The following is a 20987-nucleotide window of genomic DNA, read 5'->3' as shown; positions in this document are numbered from 1 at the left end:
GGGTTGATGCACTTACAATAATAAATTGGAAGTTGACTTGTGGTCTTACTGAATGTTTCTTGTCCAAATGAGCTTTAATAATTTCTAGTACCAGACCTAAATCAGCAAATACAACCATTCCTGGAAAATCACCCTAATGTACAATGTCACTTAATGACATCACATACTGCTTGGCTCCCTTGGTCCTGGTTTTGGCAAGACCAGTTCGACAAATATCGACTTAATTGTCCAAGATCATAAAAGTAACATTGGCTACATGGACTCTAATTTTTGGTAGGTCTTTGGCCAATGTAATGTGGCTAAGCTCGTCAACACAGGCTATATCACACTATAGGCCCACTGTATATTTTTAAAGTGGAATATGGCAGTTTGTGGCAATTGGGCTTTAATTCTCTATTATGGTAAAGGTAAACTCAGTCTGTAGTAAAACCATTCTAGCATGCTGTCCCTGTGATTCTTGCATGGACTATTAGTATGCATGCGTTACAATTCAGTGCACATTGCACTTTCATTGCCTATATAATCATAGATAGTGTAAATTGAAATTGAGTCCCTGCAGTGGCAGCGCATTCATTCACTCTCCTCTATGAGAAAGTACATCTATTCTATTCTATTCTATTCTATTCTATTCTATTCTATTCTATTCTTTTCTATTCCATACCTTCCCATTGAAAAATGTGTCAAACTAGAGATGGAATGGATAAATAAAAGGCTTTCCAGTGTTGGTAAACAATAGTACCACATTCACTGCTCTTGAATGTAGCTCTCGCTCTCCAAGCGGAGCCCCCTTGTTGCTAAGCAACCGCAGCATTCAAAGATTGACAGCAAGTTAACTCACTGTTTCACAGTTGCCACTTAACTTATGTCTCATTCGGAGAAAACTTTACCGCAAGTAACTTTCGTTGGATACTGTGTTGCCACATAAAGAACAATAACGAGCTTCAAGATCTAGCTGCCCAAACAAAAGCATATTACAAGTAAGTTGATAGCCAGCAACTTTTTGCTTTCACTTTCTGCCATGACAACGACCCCACCAGCTCATTAAATTGTCATTAACAATTTAACATTAACTTAACGTTAGCTAAGTTAGCAACATCCGGCGTTAGATGAGGGGCTAGCTACCACTTTAGTCAGAAAGATTAACGGCAGACCAGATAATAAAACCATATAACAATAATTCACTGCTAATGTTAAATTGATGAACGGTTGCATTTTTTAGATTTTGTATGATGGAATTAACGTTTAACGTGAGTAAATTTGCGTCTCTGCAGGGTGGTGGAGATTGATTGGCTCGGGAACCCGCGATGTTTTGCTAGAATATCAACGAAACTGCAGCAATGCCTGAAGTTGAACCCCTTAGATTCCCCTCAAGGGAAGGAGGACCCAATCAACAAGGTTAGACTGTATGTGAGTGCATTTGTGTGCGTGTGCGTGTGTGTGTGTGTGTGTGTGTGTGTGTACGTGCGTGTGTTGCGAGCTCGTGCATATTTGTATAGTAGTTTGCTTTATATTGTAATCGAATACAAACACATACAGTCGATATCTGGTTCACACTATTCGTTTTTAGCAGCTGGATTTTAGGTTAATATCGTTTATTGATTGGCCAGTGGTTATTGAACATTGAATATTGAAGTGGTTATTAAACACTGAATATGATCAGAAACATGACATAAGTTTCACCAAAGGGAGACCACACCTGTCCTCATGTTACAAAGCTACCACACACACACAGACAGGGTCCAGCCGGTGCTTGGGCATCTGCCAATTACATATTTGTTTGCTCTCAGTGAGAAGATACACATTATCTTTCCTACAGCTGTGTCAGGTGGCTGGAGATCACTGGAACATTAACCTTGCTTTTTTTTTTTTTTATCTATTCTTAGTTAAACCCAGGGATGTAGTAGAAGGTAAACTAAATTCAGTTTATCCACCTTTCAAAGACATAAAGCATTATGCCATGAATTAATATCATAATACTGTAAGTGGTACCAAACTGATATATGAAGATAGGGTCTTTGAAGGGAAAAAACATGTTTTTCTGAATAATTCATTTCTGTTTATATTAGTGGCTGTTTACCTGATGATGATCACCGACTGGAGGCCATAATTATCTATCTTTTTAGTTACTCACTACATCACTGATTAAATCACATATTTTTTGCAGAATTTAAACTACCCATGAGATACTTCCAGAACCCCAGTGCCCCAACACACACACACACACACACACACACACACACACACACACACACACACACACACACACACACACACACACAAAGAATAGAACTTCTATTTCAAATATGCAGAAATCAGTTGGTTTTTTTTAGATGTTTTTTTTCTAGGGACAATGGACATGGTTAGTAACTGCCACTGAATTAGCTAGAAGGCTAATAGTCCCCTGTAGTCCCAGCTGTAGTCCCTGAGCAGGTGGTACAACTGTAATGTCTCACTCTGTCCCAAACTTCCCAGATGATTCACATACAGTGATATTAGAGTTCTGAGTGGAAGTATTACACAGAGGATTTTGCAAAACTCCATTCATGCATATTGTTAACACTCATTCTACTAATTCTAGGCCTAGTGTATCATTCAGAGACTGACTTCAGAACTGAAGAAGTGACGTTTTCAGTAGCATTCACACATATATTCAAATAAAATAAGACTTTTCGTCCTCTAGTGCTTACAATTCCTCTTTGTTTATCTTAGCAATTTGGAATGTGATGAAAGGTTACATCTGACTGAGTATCTGGCACATGATTTGTCTGTGTACATTCCTACTTGTAACACACTACATAAACTATAGTATACTTCCCCCATTGTGATCATTTCTTTTTATATAGTATATTTTTTGGCTTTTATTTGATAGACACAGTATAGAGAGTGACTGGAAAAGATTGGGAGAGAGAGGGGGGATTACATGTGATAAAGGTCCTAGGCCCGCTTACATAGTATGCACCCTAGCCACTTAAGCCACCTGGACACCCCACCAATCCTTTGTAGAAAGCATAACAAAGCAAAAGTCTGAAATTTCTCAAAAATGTCTCATAGTATAGGAAGGATGAACAGGATCTGCATCAATGGTGTTTTTCATCTGTTCTCAGCCAGATGGCGTCCTTCCACCACTCTGAACGGTGCCCTTGGATTTGTCTTGGGATGCTCCAATTAGTTGTTGCCTCTGCTCTTTCACTGATGTTTCCAATATACTGTAGTGTAGAAGGTTTTGTGCAACAGGAAGCAAAGGGAAAGTAGAGAATCACAGACTATCTTTCACAGCCAAATACATTTCGTTAATTGCTTTGGAAAATAAAATGTATTCAAATTTAAAATTTATAGAGTATTTGTTTCAAATATGGTCTGTTCCTTTCTGATTTTTCCATTGAGTTCAAGAGATGTCTACAATGCATTATTTACAATAACATATTTGTGGGGCTTTGTTATGTAAAGGAAACACTGCAGGTATGCTTGGCTTTTCATTACGTCTCCGAAAGCGAATGTGTATACACGATGCAGTAAATTTTAAGTTTGATTTACAGTTGGCAATATTTTGTGTCTCTCAAGATCAAGGAGATCTTCAAGCAGTCTGCCCCGGTAGACGTCGCAGCTGTGCCTTGGTTAACACTCCCTCACCATGTGTCAACAAAGCTATTTACCATATCCAAGAGCTGAAGAGGAAGGTGGAGAATTGGTGTCAACAGGTAAACTGTTGATGTCAGATGTGATCAAACCCATAAGAGATTTTAAGACAAATTTCCTGATAGGAGAGAAAATCTAATCTCACTGGAAAATATGTTGGGTTTAGTGTTTTTATTTTTTTTCTCTCTCTCTCTCTCTCTCTCTCTCTCTCTCTCTCTCTCTCTCTCCTTTTGTCTTGTACCAGTCCGGAAGATTTCAACCTCAGATGACTCAGGACAAGCACCAATACAGCAAAACTTTACGGTGAAGTTCCATATGTTTTTTTTTTTTATTTCCTATTTCATTACGTTATATTCACAGTCTATGACCTAGGAATATGATACGAGTTTCATTCCTTCTTTAACAGATTTCAGCCCAGTGACTCAGATACTGAATCAATGATATCTACAGAGTTATACATCGAAGGCATTGGACTTAGTACAAGAGGTGAATACGTGTTTTTTTTGTAGATTAACATAAATTCATTTAAGATTTTTTCTCTCTTAATTTTTTATATGCCATAGAAATGCACACACCCTATGCATATGAATATAGGAAGAGCAGTCAAAGCACAGAAACCTTGGGGTTAGTTATTCCTTGCAGCAGTGGCCACATCAGTGTTGTACTAGGCAGCCCCCACTCACCAGCACACATCTGATTTTGCCTGCATGATAACTAGCAAATTTATTATCTAATTTTATGTAATATTATGCAATATTCTCTGCGGCTAATGAAATACCACTCCACGGGTTAGGTTTACGCTCACCTTCACATTATAGTTAGTCAGATAATGCTAAAATAGTCTTGTAAAAGTATATATTTTTTGTTTTGTAATGAGTTCATAATCGTGATATAGTATAATACAGTGTGCCAGAGTTGTAAAGTTTTGAATCCATCCTCCAGAAGGCGATCCATTATCCCCGCTACAGAAGGAAATGACTGATGTCCTTGTAGAGGTTGTGAATCTGATTGAGCGGCTGGAGGCTGATCGGCAGGATGCAGAGGAGGCTCTTCAGAAAGAGAAGAGGAGGAAAAGGACTCTGGAGAACAAAGTTGACAGTCTTTCGCTGTGGAAGCAACAAGAATATCCTCTCGTCGTCCAAAAAGGTCAGTGGAGGAGAGGTCTCTCATCACTGGCCCTGTCTGTGCAGTACTCCTTTGCCCTGCTCTACATTGAATGCAAATAATAAAACTGCCATAATTGATTTTTGAAATAATATTCCTTTGTCTAGAACACGAGGCTTGCATTAGAGACATCACTGAACTGAAATGGCACCTAAAACTGAGAAGAGAGAAACTTGACCAAGTGCAAGAGAAAATGTTGCACCTGGAGGTTCTGAACCAGCGGCTACACGAGGACATCGACTTTATCGAAAAACATGCCCCCCTCATAAAAGAAAAGCTGGAGTTCGAGACTGGCGTCATGAATCAAATCAGCACCGCACAAGCTGAGGTAGCCTCCAATTTGATTGATTCTTGTTAGACAACTATTACCATGTTTGTGCTTTGAAACCCAGAAAAGCGGGAAACCTGGGTTTGCAGGGATATGAGTATAATTTAAGATCTCTGATATAGGACACAAACTTATCAAATCTGCAAGTTGGTGTTTGCAGAACAGATTTGGAAGGTTCATTGATGATTTTTGGTACACTTAAAACAGTAAAACCAAACACTAAATCAGGGTATATATTAACAGTCGTCCATAAAATCAAATTTCCATTCCTAATTTGAGAAGGGCCAATTAAGCACTTATTTATACACTGACAAATGAAGCACTCTTGAGTAAGTTACCTCTTTACGCTAGCTGAACACCTGCCTGTGGTAACTGAATTCATATCTTAGCATTTTTCAAGGGTTTCAAGCTGACATGCTACTGTTCTAATTTATTCTGAACATGGTCCAGTTTTTCCAATTTACAAAAATCAGCTCTTAAGGCTACAATTTTTTACAACCAAACCAAATACAATTAGTTTGTTTCTTACCTCATAACTGAATGTGCGGAGGATGCTATCCAGTAAAAAACACTAAAAACACATTTCTAGATTTAATTCTAGACCTAACTGACTTGTTGTATTCCTTGACAGCTAAACAAAATGGCACAACAGCATTTCTCAGCAGGAAATGTCAATTGATCTGACATTAAATTGCCTTTAAATGGATATTATTGCTACCATAATTTAGAATTTAGTTTTTTTTTGGTTGACTTCACACCAGGATAAAGATTCACCAAGAGGTTCTGCAGCAGTTGAGTGTACTACTGCACTTTCCTGGCAAACCATCTGTGCATTGTGTTTGCATGGGGTTGGATCTAACTCATACCATGGTGTTACATCTCCCTCCTTTCTTTCCTAACCATGTTATTAGACAGCAGGTTGGCGTAGTGAGTGGAGAGACTGCCTTTCAACCAGAAGACCTGTGTTCAAGGCCCTGTGTCTGGGAGCATCTGACAAGTGTCCTTGAGCAAGACACTGAATCGCTGGCAGCTCCGGGGGTGCTGCTCTGTAGCCGAACCCTCTGCTCTGATCTCTCTGTGGAGGGGGGGCAAGCGGAAAGAGAATCTCCCTATGGGGATCAATAAAGTATATTATTATTTGAAAACCAGCCCAAAATGCTCAAGGAGGGCAGTCTCTCTTGTAAACAAAACTCTAAAAGCTGAAAAGTTCTACTTCTGTCTCTTTGTTGACCAATACTAGAATTACAAAAACTCAACCGGCTCAGTGACATTATGGTTAACAATCAACACTATGCAGTTGCCCTAGGGGTAAAATCCCACAGTAAACTATTGCCCTGGCTGTTGTTCTGTAACAGTGCTAGTTAGACAATTTTACAGATTAGATTCTGAATCTCTGACAGTTGTTTTAAAGCACTAGATTTAGATTTTTGTGCCACTCAGTATGAATTTGAATTTTGAAAACACCACACAACATTACTTTTTTTTTTTAAGCAGAGTGCCTAAAAGCATCACTTGTCTCACTGAGGATTGTTTTGGGACGCTTTGTGTGATCAGGAAAGAACATTTTTTTAAAGGTTATTTTTTATGGCATTTCTGCTTCACTGGAGAGTTGACAGTAGATAGAGCCAGGAATGATGGGTGGGAGAGAAGATGGTGACATGCGACAGGGCAAATTTGATCCCAGAACATAGCAGCTTCATGGCTTGCATTCTAGCTGAGTGAGCCACCAGGACACCCAAACATTATTAGTATGAACAATTCCCTTTAGTGGATGGCCTCGGTCGCCACATCCACTATCCATGGGATTCAGAATAGTTTCTTTTGACAGTGTATGATTCAACTACTGGCTTATGTGCGGTCTTTTAAATCAATAAAAATATATAAAGTTCTAATATTGTTTATGAAGGAAATCTGAGGAAACGGTGATTTTGTCCCTTTTTCTTTAGGCCGATAAAGCATACACAAAGACAAACAATGATCTCAAAGCGGTTGAGAAGGAGTTGAAAGAGATGGAGCTGGAGGCCAACAATGAAAAGGGATCAATGAACTGTGTACTGTGGGGCATAAAGAATCAGCTGGCCAACAGATTGTGAGTATCTAAGTCCCTTCCTTTCTAGCAATGCAAGCAAAGGAGGAGCACCGTCATATCAAAGTAGCCAAACCAAGAGACTAGAGACATTGTTTGTAAAAGGTGAGAAAAGCTTTCACCAGTTTATAGCACAATAGAGAGTTACGTAAGGAACTGCATCCTGACAAATGCATATACACACAGTATCCACTTTATTAGGTGCACCTCGTCCATAAACAGCTCATTCCTCAGACAGTGACATGCATAAGTAAAACATAAGTGTAAAGCATGCAGACAGAGTGGGTTCGAGAGGTTCAGTTAATGTGTGAATAAACATTTGAATTGGCAAGGCGGGCGACTTTGAACGCGGTGTGATCGTAGGTGCCAGACGCGCTGGATCCAGCATCTCAGGAACGGCCGCTCTCATATAGGAATTTTGCGCACTACTGTGTCCTAAGTGAGTTTACAGAGAATGGGGCGCTAAACAAAAAAACATCCAGTCAGTGGCAGTTATGTGCAGTGGTGGAAGAAGTACTGAGATCTTTTACTTTAGTAAAAGTAGCAATACAACAATGTAAAGATACTCCATTGCAAGTAAAAGTCCTGCATTCAAAATCTTACTTACGTAAAAGTACATAAGTATTGGCAGCAAAATGTACTTAGAGTATCAAAGTACACATACTCATTATGCAAACTGTCCCCATTTAGAGAGTTATATTTTTCATAAATTATTTGAATATTAATACTGATTTATTGACATATATGTACATGTAAGCAGCATTTTAAAGTTGTCAACGTGAAGCTAATCTTAACAATTTAGCTATACTTTTGGGTAGTCTAATCTATAACAATGCTATTTTATAGTTATTTTATAAAGATGATCAAATGTTTTAAATATAAAATATCGATCTGAAAAGTAACTAGTAACTATAGCTGTGAAGTAAATGTAATGGAGTAAAAAGTACAATATTTCCCTCTAAAATGTAGTGGAGTATAAGTACAAAGTAGCATCAAATGGAAATACTCAAGTAAAGTACAAGTACCTCAAAATTGTACTTAAGTACAGTGCTTGAGTAAATGTACTTAGTTACTTTCCACCATTGGTTATGTGGGTGAAAGTGCCTTGTTGATGAGAGAGGTCAGAGGAGAAAGGCAACAAGTATGTAAATCGCAGCTCGGTACAACAGTGGTGTGCAGAAGGGCATCCCCGAACACACTACTCGTCGAACCTTGAAGCAGATGGGCAGCAGCAGCAGAAGACCATGCTGGGTATCACTCCTGTCAATCAAAAACAACAAGATGAAGCCACAGTGGGCATGTGATTGCCCAAACTGGGAAAAACGTTGTCTGGTCTGACAAGTCCCAGTTTCTGTTGCAACATGCTGATGGCAGGGACAGAAGTTGGCGTAAACATCATGAATCGATGGATCCATCTGTCTTGGTGGGGAACGTTTAATGTAGGGAATGTTTTCTGCACCCACATTACATTAGGCCCTGTAGTACACTGTGCATCATTTGAACAGCACATTATTGCTGACCAGGTGTATTTCTTTGTGGCCGCAGTCCACATTTTTTTTCAAATGGATCCTTTCAGCAGGATAATACTCCACGTTAACAACCACACATTGTCTTAAAGTGGTTCCAGGAACATGGCAGTGGCTTTAGTTTACTCCACTGCACAGTCTCAAGATTTCAACCCAGTAGAGCACCTTTGGGATCAGGTGAAACGGGATGTTCGCAGCTTGACTGTTCCAACAAAAAGTCAGCAGGAACTCCGTGATGCTATCAAGTCAGCATGGATCGAGATCCCTGTGGAACGCTTCCAGCACCTCGTTGAGTCCATGCATCAAAGAATTCAGGCTGTTCTGGAGGCAAAAGGGGATCCTACCTGGTACGGGCTTGGTGTACCTAAGTTAAGATTTATCAAATCAAAGCTTTCAATGTCACAGCTTTATAGTGATAAATCTCAGAAGCTGGATACTGAGTATATGCCGCATATATAGGAAAAAGAAAAAAAGAGAGAAAAAATCCTGGCTGAGTTTAATTAAATCTTGGATTTACGAGACTGTAAGTTTAGTTGAGGGTTGTGGACATAATACACTCTCTGCGCTTTGTAATAAAAAAAAAAATATTTTCAAGACAATCTTGTTGACAGACTCTATTGAGCCTTGGATTTAAGGGCTGGTTTTAATTCGCCAACTTGATAACAAAAGACATTACTTTGTTTTCCTCTCCAGAGAGGAGTTAAAGCAGTTGAAGACACTTTGGGAAGTTCAGTGTGCAAAAGTAAAGGATGCTGAACAATCGGTTGCTCTTAAGGAGAAAGAGTGTGCAGCCATATTACAATGTATTCCTGAAATGAAGATGCTTGAGACAACTGCAAATGACCGGGTAACTGATATGGTACACTGTGCATATCTGAATACAAGTAGCTTTCATACAGTACTCAGCAGTAGTGAAATTCACTTTTATGCCTTTTATTACAGGTTTTGGAATTGAAAATTGAAATTGATGATGAAGTGCAAAAAATAAAGAAATTAAAAGAGCAATTAACTACATTGCAAGAAGATATTCAGAAAACTGTAAGTAATAATGTCACAAAAAGTCATTATAGTTACTGGAATGCCTTTCATCGCTTTAATGCCTATTATTAGTGCCGCTGATACTGATTTTACTGATATTTGTCCTTATAGTTCAGTGGGTAGAGCTTGGCACTCACACTGGAGTTCAATTTCCACTGGGGCTATCCATGCTAAAAACATATGCACTACTGTATAACGGCCTTTGGATAACTGCATCCACCCAGTGGCATATTATGTTATGTTATGCTATCTGCAGAAACTTAATGGGGAAGAGGAGGTGTCCCACTTGGAAGAGCTGCTCCATTCAAAACGTAAAGCTCTTGTGGCTCTCCATGAGGAAAATTTGGAGTATGAACTGGAGGTGGAAGACTACAAGAAAAAAACGTCTGAGAGGTACAGTGTCAAAGCCAAGAGAGAGGAAGAGCATGGCAACATCTGCTGCTGGATATAATTTGTTACATCATACAGTAGATAAGCATTGTGGTGGCAGACGCATCCTTGTCCTTATCTAAGGCAGCTGCTGGATAGAAGATCAGTCAAAGTTGAAGAACAATCCGCACACTGCAAGACTCCCTTCAATTCTTTTGAATGCACTAAAGAGACATTTCAAGCATTTCATGAAGAGCCATTGTGCTCGAAATGTCACTTTGGTGCATTAAAAATAACTGAAGGGGGCCTTTGCAGTGTGCGGACTGTTCCTCAACTGCACCGTACAGTAGGCCACTTCTGTTTGTTTACTATTTACCATATGTTTTTGTGTTAGTGAGAAAGCAGTGAAGCAGATGCATAAGGACAGGAAGCAAATGCTCCAGAAAATCAGTGAGAATGAAGAGCAGAGGGACGGGGCCAAGGAGGAAGTGACCCAAGTTGTAGCCCAGCACAGTGCCACCAAGGCCAGGCTGGAGGAGCAGGAGCAGCTCACCTTCATGGAAGAACAGAGGGCCAGGGTCAGTGGAAACATATGTACATGTGCTGTGTGTACGGCATGACTCCCGGTTTACAAGAGAGTGTTAGATATTGTGTGTTTTGTCTGGGTTAATTCAGTGGTCTTTCATCTACAGAAAGCCACTGAAAATCTGAGGAAAGAGCTGATGGGCGAGATGAACGCCCTGGCACTGCTTAAGGTAAACTCTTGAGACTCTAACTTGTGATGCAAATATAATAGAGTCCAATTGGTATCTATTATATGTTGCATCCTTCTCTTATTGGGCTGTCCATGGGGTTCTTAAGTCCTCTTCAAATTGTCCCTCAGTATTTTTACAAACCTTTTACATTTCTGTGGGACAAGTTGACTGTATAGCTATAGTTAAGGTAGGTATAGGTAAGATTGTATATATACCCTTTGTGAAGTGCCATTATTTTCATTTTCTTGAAAGGCATAAAGGGTATATAACTATATAGTTCTAAATCTTTTTATGATTTCAGGGGAAAGTCATTTCAGAGAAAATTATTGTTCACATTTTTTGTTGTTATTTTGACATCAGAGTCAGTGTGGAAAGATCACTGAAGAATTGCATCAAGAGCAAAGGAACTCAGAGCTAGCCAACCAAAAACTTCAGATGGAATTTGAGGCTGCATCTTCAGCTACAAAAGATCTTGATACAGGACTGGAGGAACTGAGAAAACTTTACAATGATACATTTCAGGTAAAAAATAACCTACATCACGTTATAAATATAATGATTATAAATAGTAAACAATTTTAAAAGGACATATGTGAAGTTTAAGTCAACTGCATTTATGCTTCATCTTTGGTTTATTCAGAAAATCAAGATATTGACAGAGAAATTGGAAGAGATTCAGTGTGAACACAGGAACACATTAGTCCACCTCGAAAAGGAGAAAAAACTCAAATTTGACCACCTGAATGCTGTTAAGGTAAGTAAGGCAAAGTTAAGGGTTGCATAAAGCAATTACTCTTGAGTCAAAGAACAGTTGCTAAGTCAGGTTTACTCTGTAAACTCCACTGAGCACAGAGCTAGTCACAGCTATCTATCATGTCATTCTTTTGTTGAACAAAATAATCTCCTGCTCCAAGCACTTTGAACAAACTAAGGTGTGCAGATTATTTTTTTTTTCAACATTAATGCTGTTGTTTGTTTACCAGGAGTTACACACCGCCACTATAAAGAGATATGACTACACTCTGGGGAGAATCAGTGACCTGACAGAGAAGTGCACAGAATACAGGGATGCATCAGATATGATGGAAAAAATAGCTGCAACCATGCCAGAAGTCATAGAGGAACTTCAGTAAGATTCTTTATCCACAGTCAAACTCATTATAATACATTAGGGTAAAAAAACAAGAATCGTATCTGAGATTTGTAATCATCTGCAATGGCTTTTTTTTCTAGATGGTTGAGTATTTATTTGATTCATGTTGTGCTTTGAGCAGAAACAGCCACTAACAGCTCTTCCAATGCTCCTATAACTATGTTTGCGATATTCAAAAACAATGTTTAGACTCACTTTCTTCATTTTATTTATTTGTTTTCTACTTTCAGAAGTGTTTTTGACGTGGTGGAATTCAAAAACCAATCAGCTGCTCTCATAATGAACACCATACAGTCTGATACTAACAACTGCCTACAACGAACACAGCAATCCAGGAAGACACATACTGCTCATTTTACAGCAAGACAAATGAAAATGGAAGACACTAAGGTAACCGAAATGTTGTATAATTCTCTATAAATATATGACAGGGGGATATTGTTATGCCATACTTTTTGTGTCAAATACTGTGAAACCAGAGACAAGCTGTAGAAACATCTCATTGTTCATTTATTTGTGGATTAGTGTCAGTGAATTACTTGTCACAATACTTCCCTTAAGATGCAGTTTTTCTGAGAGGAGAAAAACGCTGTGAGCAATTAAAATTACAAGCCATGGTCAATCTTGTTTAAGTGCTTTTTCCACAAATGACAACTCACTGTTCTTATAGTCTTTTCCCTGGACAAATTTGATGATGCGTATCCCGGTTAGATGCTCGGCCCGCTTGGGTACCTGAAGGCCCGCATTTTCAATAAGAATTCCAATGCAAATATATTCTTCACAATATCTAAAAGGAATATGTTCTGGGTGTTTTTTTGTATTCACCTCGAAAGAGATGCGCTTGTAAAAAAACATCAGAGTTTACTGTGCACAAAATGGCATATATTTAAATACTCCTTTGTAAGAGAAACCCCTATTTATTGTAAGGTTTTCATCTGCAGGATTATCAGCCCCAGCCAGAGCCTCTTTGCTGATGGGGGTTTCACATGGCTTATCTAATGTGAAATCGCCATGTGGTATATAGTTTCATTAAACGGTGATCAAGAATGCATTAGTTCAAAACAAGAAAAGGCAATGGAGCTTAAGCCGCCATGCATCCAAGTGCAGCAACTTTAAAGAAGTTGTTGGCGTGAGACAATTTAAGAATTAGAAGTCTTCCTCATAGACACAACTCCCATTAGCCAGATAAAAGTTAGTCATGCAAAAAAGGGTTTAGTCTTTTCACTTGACGAAATAAAACGGTAACAACAATGCTCCTCACCAAATAAAAAGATCAGAGAGAGAGTGTGAAGTTCTGAGGAAATTGGTCACTTTAATCATTGAGACCAATATAAAGCACACATAATGTCTACATTAGCATAACATAATAAGCACACTGGGCATTCGGAAGTCATTGTGCATGAAGCAGAATGGCTAGACATTTTCAGATATGAGATTCCATATAAAGATGCTGACCCCATACTATCCTCCCATAAGCTCCTGTAGGTCACAACTCTCTCCTCTTTTCCATACTGGCTGATTGAGGTCTTGAGTGAAGGTATAACTTAGTGTGTGTGTGTGTGTGTGTGGTTATATTTAATGCAACATGCACATGGTTCTATATTCATTCCCTCTAGTTGTCCTCAAAAAGATATGAATGTGGGGTACATGGAGATTAAATCAGGTGATTTGTTAGTCCAGTGGAATCTCTGGTCATCTCTAATCCAACCCAAACACCTCTGAATGCCTCGGCTTTCAAACATCCACCTATTTGTTAATTTGATCAGGGCCTGTCGTTTGGCGAGGACAAAGTAAACAATGCAAACTGCCGACGCTATCAGTTTCTTATGGGCAATGAAGTGTAATTTGTTCCATTTACACTTCACAACAGCATCAGATGGGCTTTGTCAGTGCTGCATGGAGTAATTAAACCTGAAATCAATAGCAGGCATTTGTCATGTTTACAGCCCCTCTTTCTGCTGGGTTAAACTCATCACTTTAGTGCTGTTCTGTTTTACTGCAGAGACACACTTCATTATGTCTGCAGGTAGAGTTGAGATATTCACCAGCCGCACATCCAATACTTGGGAAACAATGTTCGGATGAAAAGGGGACACGCAGAGAGACACTTACTCATTGTAATTTATTTGCTTGATTTCCCAGAATGGTGTCCAGTGTTGTTTGCCTGTTATTTCTTTTGCACTAGTTAATAGCACAAAAGCAAAATGCATGTATTCTCTGGTATGCACACATTACAGGTCAGAATGTGCAGTTAAAATAATTTTAAATGATAGCTGTGGTGTTACTATACAGTATGTATGTTGTCTCTCAAATTCCCTAGATCATGTAAAATCTTTTCTTCAGTATCTCCCCATTGTACACCGCATGTTATGAGAGTTGTGGAAACTGCGACCTATTTGATCACTCATTGTGTATTTGACATCCATATTGTACATCATGCTGCCTCAGCAGATATCCTTTCTGCTGTAAGAGTCGTGGCAGCTTGCCTCTGCCAGGGTGGCTATGGCCTCTTGGAAGCATGATGGCAGTCGTCACACTAACACAAAGCGACTAGTGGATGCTATCTTCACTCTTATAGCCCTTCCATTATTTGGATGGCAGGATACTGTAGAGACTGTCTTTCAATTCTAGGTTCAGGTTTCTGCCCTGTTGAAGTGTCCATGAGCAAGATACTAGGGGTCAGTAAAGTGTAGTTAACCTTTTGTTTTCATGTGTGTATAGGAAGCACTAAAAATTGCCCTGAAGGAGAATACAGATCTGGCCCGTGAATACACGGATCTCCAGAAGAGCCTCATGGAGGCCAAACAAGAGGCGGTGTGTGTGTTCAGCAAGAAGAACCGAGCAAATGAATCTTTTCATTACTACACACAGGTAGGCTCTTCCTTTGTTATCTTGACTTTCTTTAATCCCCCCTCGCCTGTTTTTTTTTTTCATTGTGTTTAATGTTATGCCTTTCAACTTCTATTCTGTTGTGTTCTATTCTTCTACAATTGCCAAGTGGCTGGAGAACTCTGCTTTGCATGGGCAGTAATTTTTGGATGGTTTTAGTTGGGCAACCAATGAGGAGGTTACTGCAGCAATCTAATAATGATGAGATAACTTGAGTGGAGGAGGATGATGGATGTGACATAATGTAATGGTGGCTATGTAGTCTTTCCACCAAGGGGAGTAAGGAGAGAGGTTGATGGTACATGTAAATACTATAACTTTCAAATTGTCTTGATTACGGTTTTTTGAAGGTGGTCAGAGGTGAAACATTTCATTATTACTGTGTTACAACTCGGCTTCTGTTATAATAATACAATAATTGGTTAGACTCCCATGGCAAACACAGGTTAGGATGAGAAAGTAAATGTGCCTTCAATGCTAAAATAGCACCAGAGGTCTTGACTTGTTGAGAGAGACAACTCAGCAACATTTAACTGTTTAATCTTTATAGTTTGTGACACTATTTAACTGGAATAGAATTACAGATGACAGCCATAACTCCAGGAAGAAACCACACTGCTCCTGCAACGAGAAACACACATTATTTGTTCCAAAAATGACTAATACCTTTACTTGAGCAATTCCTCATCTAACTGCATGAATGTTATCAAGTGAGAAATGCATGCAAAAATAAAATCCTGTGGACAGGATTTGCCACGCTCATGATCAAAGCCTGATTTTCTTTTACTCTGGATTCAGCCCTCACCATTTTTGTTTGTTTCGACTCGACACTTGTACAACAGCAGCTTCTCACCAACAGTGTTTTGTACCTAAATTTAGTTTTTTATAACAAGCTTATAATTAACAATATGTTTCTGAAATCTAGATGCATGCCTATCATGTTTTAATCAAATTTGTACCATTCAAATACTCTCTTTGCCTTTTTATTTTCCCACACCTTATAAAGTTGCCATTTTATATCCCAGTTACTTATCTTCCACAAAGCAATTGCCCTTAATTGGTTTGTTTATAACTGAAAGCAACCTAGGTGACTGTTAGCATTTACCTTTGTCAGGATCATTAGTGCATTGATATGACATGCCAGTCATGTTAGGAGTCTTCATTTGTTTGGAGAACCTATGATTTGCTCGATATTTAGCAGAGGGTGCCGATGAAAGCCTTTGCTTAAGTATCCTTGAAATATTATCTTGACAGCAGGCATCACTGACATATAGTACAAGTGACAATTTTATAAGAGTCTACACTATGCTTCCAAAACAGCTACTATACATTATGCCTTAAATATATACTGACACACAGTGCAGAAATGAAAAAAAAAAAGACGTGTTAACTATCAAATTGTTGGATTTCAACTATTCTTAACGTCCTGAATACCTTCCCTGACATCACAGCACCATATGCTGCTTAGAGTGAATGAGTATGAAACTACCTGCCTTGCCAATTTGGCAAACTGCAAAATATATACACTCTGCCATGAAATATAACTGCTCAAAAATGTGACTTGAACGTTTTTAAAAGGCTTCACAGCACATCTCACGGTTGATTTTCACATGTTACAATACAGGTTAAAAATTGTGCCTTTAGTGTAGCCAATACTTTTACTTAAACAGTTCCATCCGGCCAATAGTTTTATCAGAGAGTAGATGTGCTGGGACCGCTAAAGAGGCTTCAGTGGGAATTAAATGCTTATCCAGGGAAGAGATTCTACATTATTGTAACTCCCAAAAGCAAGGGGGAGACAGTAACTCCCAAGAATAAACTGTAACATCAAACTTTATTCTGTGCATAGTACTTATGTTGTTAACAGCTTGAAGTATTACATATTGTGCCAACACCTTTTCTTATTTTTTTATTCTCCAGTTAAGAGATAATTCAGGTGGCTCATCTAAAAGTAGAATTGTTACTTGTTAGTGGAAGGAGTGGGAAGGCAGGTACATCAAATACATCGACACTGATATATCACTTCATCCAAATTCAACAAGTACAAAAACATATAAACATACAAAATGTTCTTTTGTAAATGAGAACAAATGCATGAATACTTAGCATCCGATAGCTCTTGCTAGTATGTGCTTCTCATAAGAGTCCTCTTGATTCTACTGTACATATAAGCATAGCTTTGTTTATGTGGATGCTTTCAGCTCTCGGGTTTTAACAGGGTACACCATAAAGAGCATTCTTGTTATTGTCTTTCCTTCAGGAGCTGATGGCTGAGCTAATTCGCTTTAGTTTTCAATGCACTGGGGAACACATTGCCAAGCAATGATAAGCTTTGTAGGAAGAGTAGAGAGATGGAGGGGGAAGAAAAGCAATGGCATCTATCAGAATTTAAACCTCTTTGCTTGAAACTGTGTTCAAATAATAAAGCAAGCAGCATGTCTTTCCAAGAGACTAGGAATAATTTCTGGTTTCAGTGGGGGGTTCATGACTCTGTGTGTATGTGTAAAATATGTCTTGAGGGGATTGGTATAAAGTTAAACTGGGTGAAGTAGAAATATTTTACTCATCAGCTTTGCAGTCACAGAGTTTGCCTCGGCTAGAACAAAACTGCTGAAGCATTTAGAGAAAATTAACCCCCCATCCTGGCAGCCAGATGTGACTGGATTCTGATGAGTGCACACGAGTGGGCAGAGAAACCAAGAGACTGTGAAATTCCTGTCAGGCCCGTGTACTGCAGAATGGGCTATTGACTGCTTTCTCTATTCCCCTCCATCATTCTTCTTGAACACTGCCATTAATTTCCTCTCCTGCCTTACCAATTCCTTTTCTCTGCCTTCTCTCCCCCTAGCTCTCTTTGTTGCAGAAGAGGATGCACAAAGCTATGGTGAAATACTTCAAACAACGCAGCCTCTACAGCCAGGCTGAACTGGACCACTGCCAGGCTCTTTCTCAAGAGACCAACCAGAAAATAAAAACAGCCCAGGTATTTGTACATATAAAGTAGGACGGAAAACTGCACAAAACTGTCACCATTCAGTTAAATGGTAAATCCCTTTATTCAACTTTTATCCTAGTCTAGGTATTCTACTGTATGGTAGAATATTCTCTCGCATAGTACAGTAACTCCATGTTATGCTTGGCATTGTTTGAGCCTCATACAGCAAGTTTAAAAAAAAATATATAGTCAGTTGCCTTATGTCTCCTTTGCCAAGCAAGGGCAGCCAGGCAATGCCACAGTAAAACATCCACCAGGGCTTTGTGCCTCACTGCCATGGTGGAGTTAAAGATGCCAGTCTTACTCTATACATCCACTCATCAGATCCCAGACTGACGTGATGGATGATCTGTCTGCCAGAGTGCCTATGCAGTGACCCCATGTCTGAGGCTCGCTCTGCCTCTCAGGATAACTCTATATACGCAACACATTCACTCTGTTTGGTCGCATTGCATTAACATTTGATTGTGCTTCCTGTTTACCAGGGGCACACTGAATTCAGACTGAGTTCAATTACGCCACATGGAAAATATCCGTGGCACAACTTCTTCCCTCTGAGTGAGAATAACCTTCTGCCTGCCTTGCAAAAGAATAGGACATATTCTGCAAGGTTGAGAAGTGAGGATCTTCAATTAGGCGATAATCGGTGTCTAATCTGTGCTGTGACGTGAGATGAGGTCAAAGCGGACAAGGGGACAGTGATGAATCTTTATGAAATGTCCTGTCCAGCATTACCGCGGAGGCAGGTGGCATGCAACCATCCTATGGAACAGTCTAATTTCTCGTGGTTCCTCTTTACCTTAAGAGCAGGACATCTCAACCCCCAGATTACAGCAGTTTGTCAGTTCCAAATGTGTAAAAAACAATATTTGTATTGGTGGTTATATAGATGTTCACCAGAAATCCAATTCAGCTGCTATGATTTTATAAGATAAGGAGTAAAATTTGATTAGACATTTTTTTCAGGGTGGCGCCTAGTGAAAAATACTATTAAGTGATTTCCGTCTCAGTTCCTCCTCCTTTGACTGCGGACATGTTTTTTTGATGGGTCTGGTCCAGACTTTACAGGGAGCAGCCATGTCTCAGCGGCCCAGCCTGAAAAGGCCCCAGCAGATCACAGCTCAAGGCAGGGAGGAGTGGGGCACAGAGGGGGAGGAGCTATCAGAGAGCTGCAGAGTGTGAAGGACAAAAGAGCTGGTGTATTCAAGCGCACCGCACCGTCACCCGTCACAGCCCAGCACAGGGTCCATCAGAGCAGGCAGCACTCACTTTAAACAGGCTCCTCGTGAACAGTCCATATGCACAGCTCCGGGTCCATCCTCCAAAAAGTGCACACGTAGAAAGACCTTTATGAATAATAGTAGGCAGAAACACAGAATCTGCAGAATTACCTAAAGACCTGCAGTCTTAAGACCCTCAAAGAAATGCACTAATCCAAAGATCCTTGCACAGGCAATATGCAGATAGTGCACATGCAGTAGCTTTTTGAGTAGGTCAAGTGCTAAATGCAAAGACCTCAAATAGAGCATAATTACATGATATGCAGAATATCAATATCAGTTGCCAATTTGCAATAAAGAAATCAATAGAACTGATACAAATTGTACAAACTAGAGTTAAACCAGACTGAATCCTGATGAGGCCTATACTAATCCATCATGTCCACTTAACCTCACAAGCAGAACATAAGAGAGGTCAGGTTAGCACTTTCACGGCTAAGGCGTGCCTGAATCAGAAGCCAAATGGTACTTTGCTCAAAAGTAGCTCGAGGGGAGGAAGGCCGGGGAACCCTGGGGTGGGCGGGTGGGGGAGGAGGAGGAGGAGGAGGAGGGGGAGGAGGAGGAAGGGGGGGCTGTCATCCTGTTACACTCCTGCCAGAACTGGCAGTTCAGTTTTGTGTTCTGCCAGTTTACACTAGGGATGGCATAATTGACAATGGCTAACAGCGGAGAGCAGTGCAGAGCCTTGTTGAATGGCCAGTAATGATTGGAGCAGACGCCCACTGCCCCAATCCCAGGGGACAGTAATCCAAGATCCTGTTTCTGATATAATTGTTAGTCAGAGAATTTCTGCATGGCTAGGCCGGTTCAGATTCCCAAGCTGGTTGACAGTGCCAGGCAGTTTAATAGAAAAACTGGATGCTGAGGTTTTTAAAACAGAAGAGCACTGAACCTGCACGTGGTTCACCAGGAGCCTCTTGTTCTCCTTCTCCACAAAAATAAGAACAAGATGGTAACTTTACTCTCACAATTGTAGACACACCATCAGCTGTACGTGGGATGCAGATAGAGCCAGGCAACACCGGACTTCAGTATTCCTTCTGTGTTGCTGCCTCTACACTAAAACAATGTCACTGTTTTCTTAATTAGCCTGCTATTCATTGATTCTATTCACTCCTTTATTCAAACAGGGGGAGTTGTCAGAAGCAATTCAGCGCATCTCTGCGTTCCTGCAGTCTTTGACAGATGACTCTACTACCACTGATGATGCCGGGGTGAACAAACAAGCCAGTCCAGATGCCGTTGGATTGAATGAGTAGATGCCTACAGTTCAAATAGCAGTGTAATTGGACATTCACCTGTACCAGACAACTTACTTACCCTAGCACGCTTCACTATTCCCCCTCTTTACTTGCAGCAAATCCATAACAATGAAACAGGTGACTTTCATGCTGCTGTCAGGACTGATCTAATTTTAGCTGGGTGAATGATTGCAATTGGCTTTGCCTCATCAGATAATTAATCTATGTCACCATTAATTGGAAAAGAGAATAATTACAGGCAGTGTTGACAGAAATTCTACGCTTCTCCAGATTCCAAGATCTAATTACAACTAGTGAAACCCCATGACCTTAACTAGCACTTAGTACACCTTGGCCACCTTGACCATGCCCATGCGAAGACACTTCCTCTCTGGAAAGACCCTGTTTTTGTTTTTCCATCCCTGCTCCTTCTCCTCTCCACTCTCTGAGAGCTGTCTCCCTCAATCACTTTTCAATATTCAATCTTAATTTTGTGGAAGTTTAGCATTTTTAATGAGCTGGAGATG

The 20987-nt window shown here is 39.8% G+C and overlaps 1 protein-coding gene across 1 annotated transcript; it reads left to right on the top strand.

Moving 5' to 3' along the window:
- Window positions 1-1337: 1337 nt before the first annotated feature.
- LOC139647721 (coiled-coil domain-containing protein 178) lies at window positions 1338-20478 on the top strand. Its single transcript, XM_071523683.1, has 19 exons — window positions 1338-1395; window positions 3562-3698; window positions 3881-3939; window positions 4043-4122; window positions 4579-4782; window positions 4908-5128; window positions 7075-7217; window positions 9434-9587; window positions 9683-9778; window positions 10035-10171; window positions 10542-10725; window positions 10840-10902; window positions 11263-11383; window positions 11535-11656; window positions 11886-12031; window positions 12286-12445; window positions 14777-14926; window positions 17793-17927; window positions 20350-20478. The coding sequence occupies exons 1-19, from the start codon at window positions 1338-1340 to the stop codon at window positions 20476-20478; spliced, it is 2499 nt and encodes an 832-aa protein (XP_071379784.1).
- The last annotated feature ends 509 nt before the right edge of the window (window positions 20479-20987 follow it).

Source organism: Centroberyx affinis, unplaced genomic scaffold (genome assembly GCF_046629955.1).
Source record: "Centroberyx affinis isolate AG114_WGS23_722 - 3 ecotype Tasmania unplaced genomic scaffold, CSIRO-AGI_Caff_v1 ptg001103l_1, whole genome shotgun sequence".
In the NCBI taxonomy this organism is placed as follows: domain Eukaryota; kingdom Metazoa; phylum Chordata; class Actinopteri; order Beryciformes; family Berycidae; genus Centroberyx; species Centroberyx affinis.
The sequence above is the reverse complement of the archived record's forward strand: the minus strand, read 5'-3'. Positions and strand labels throughout refer to the sequence as shown.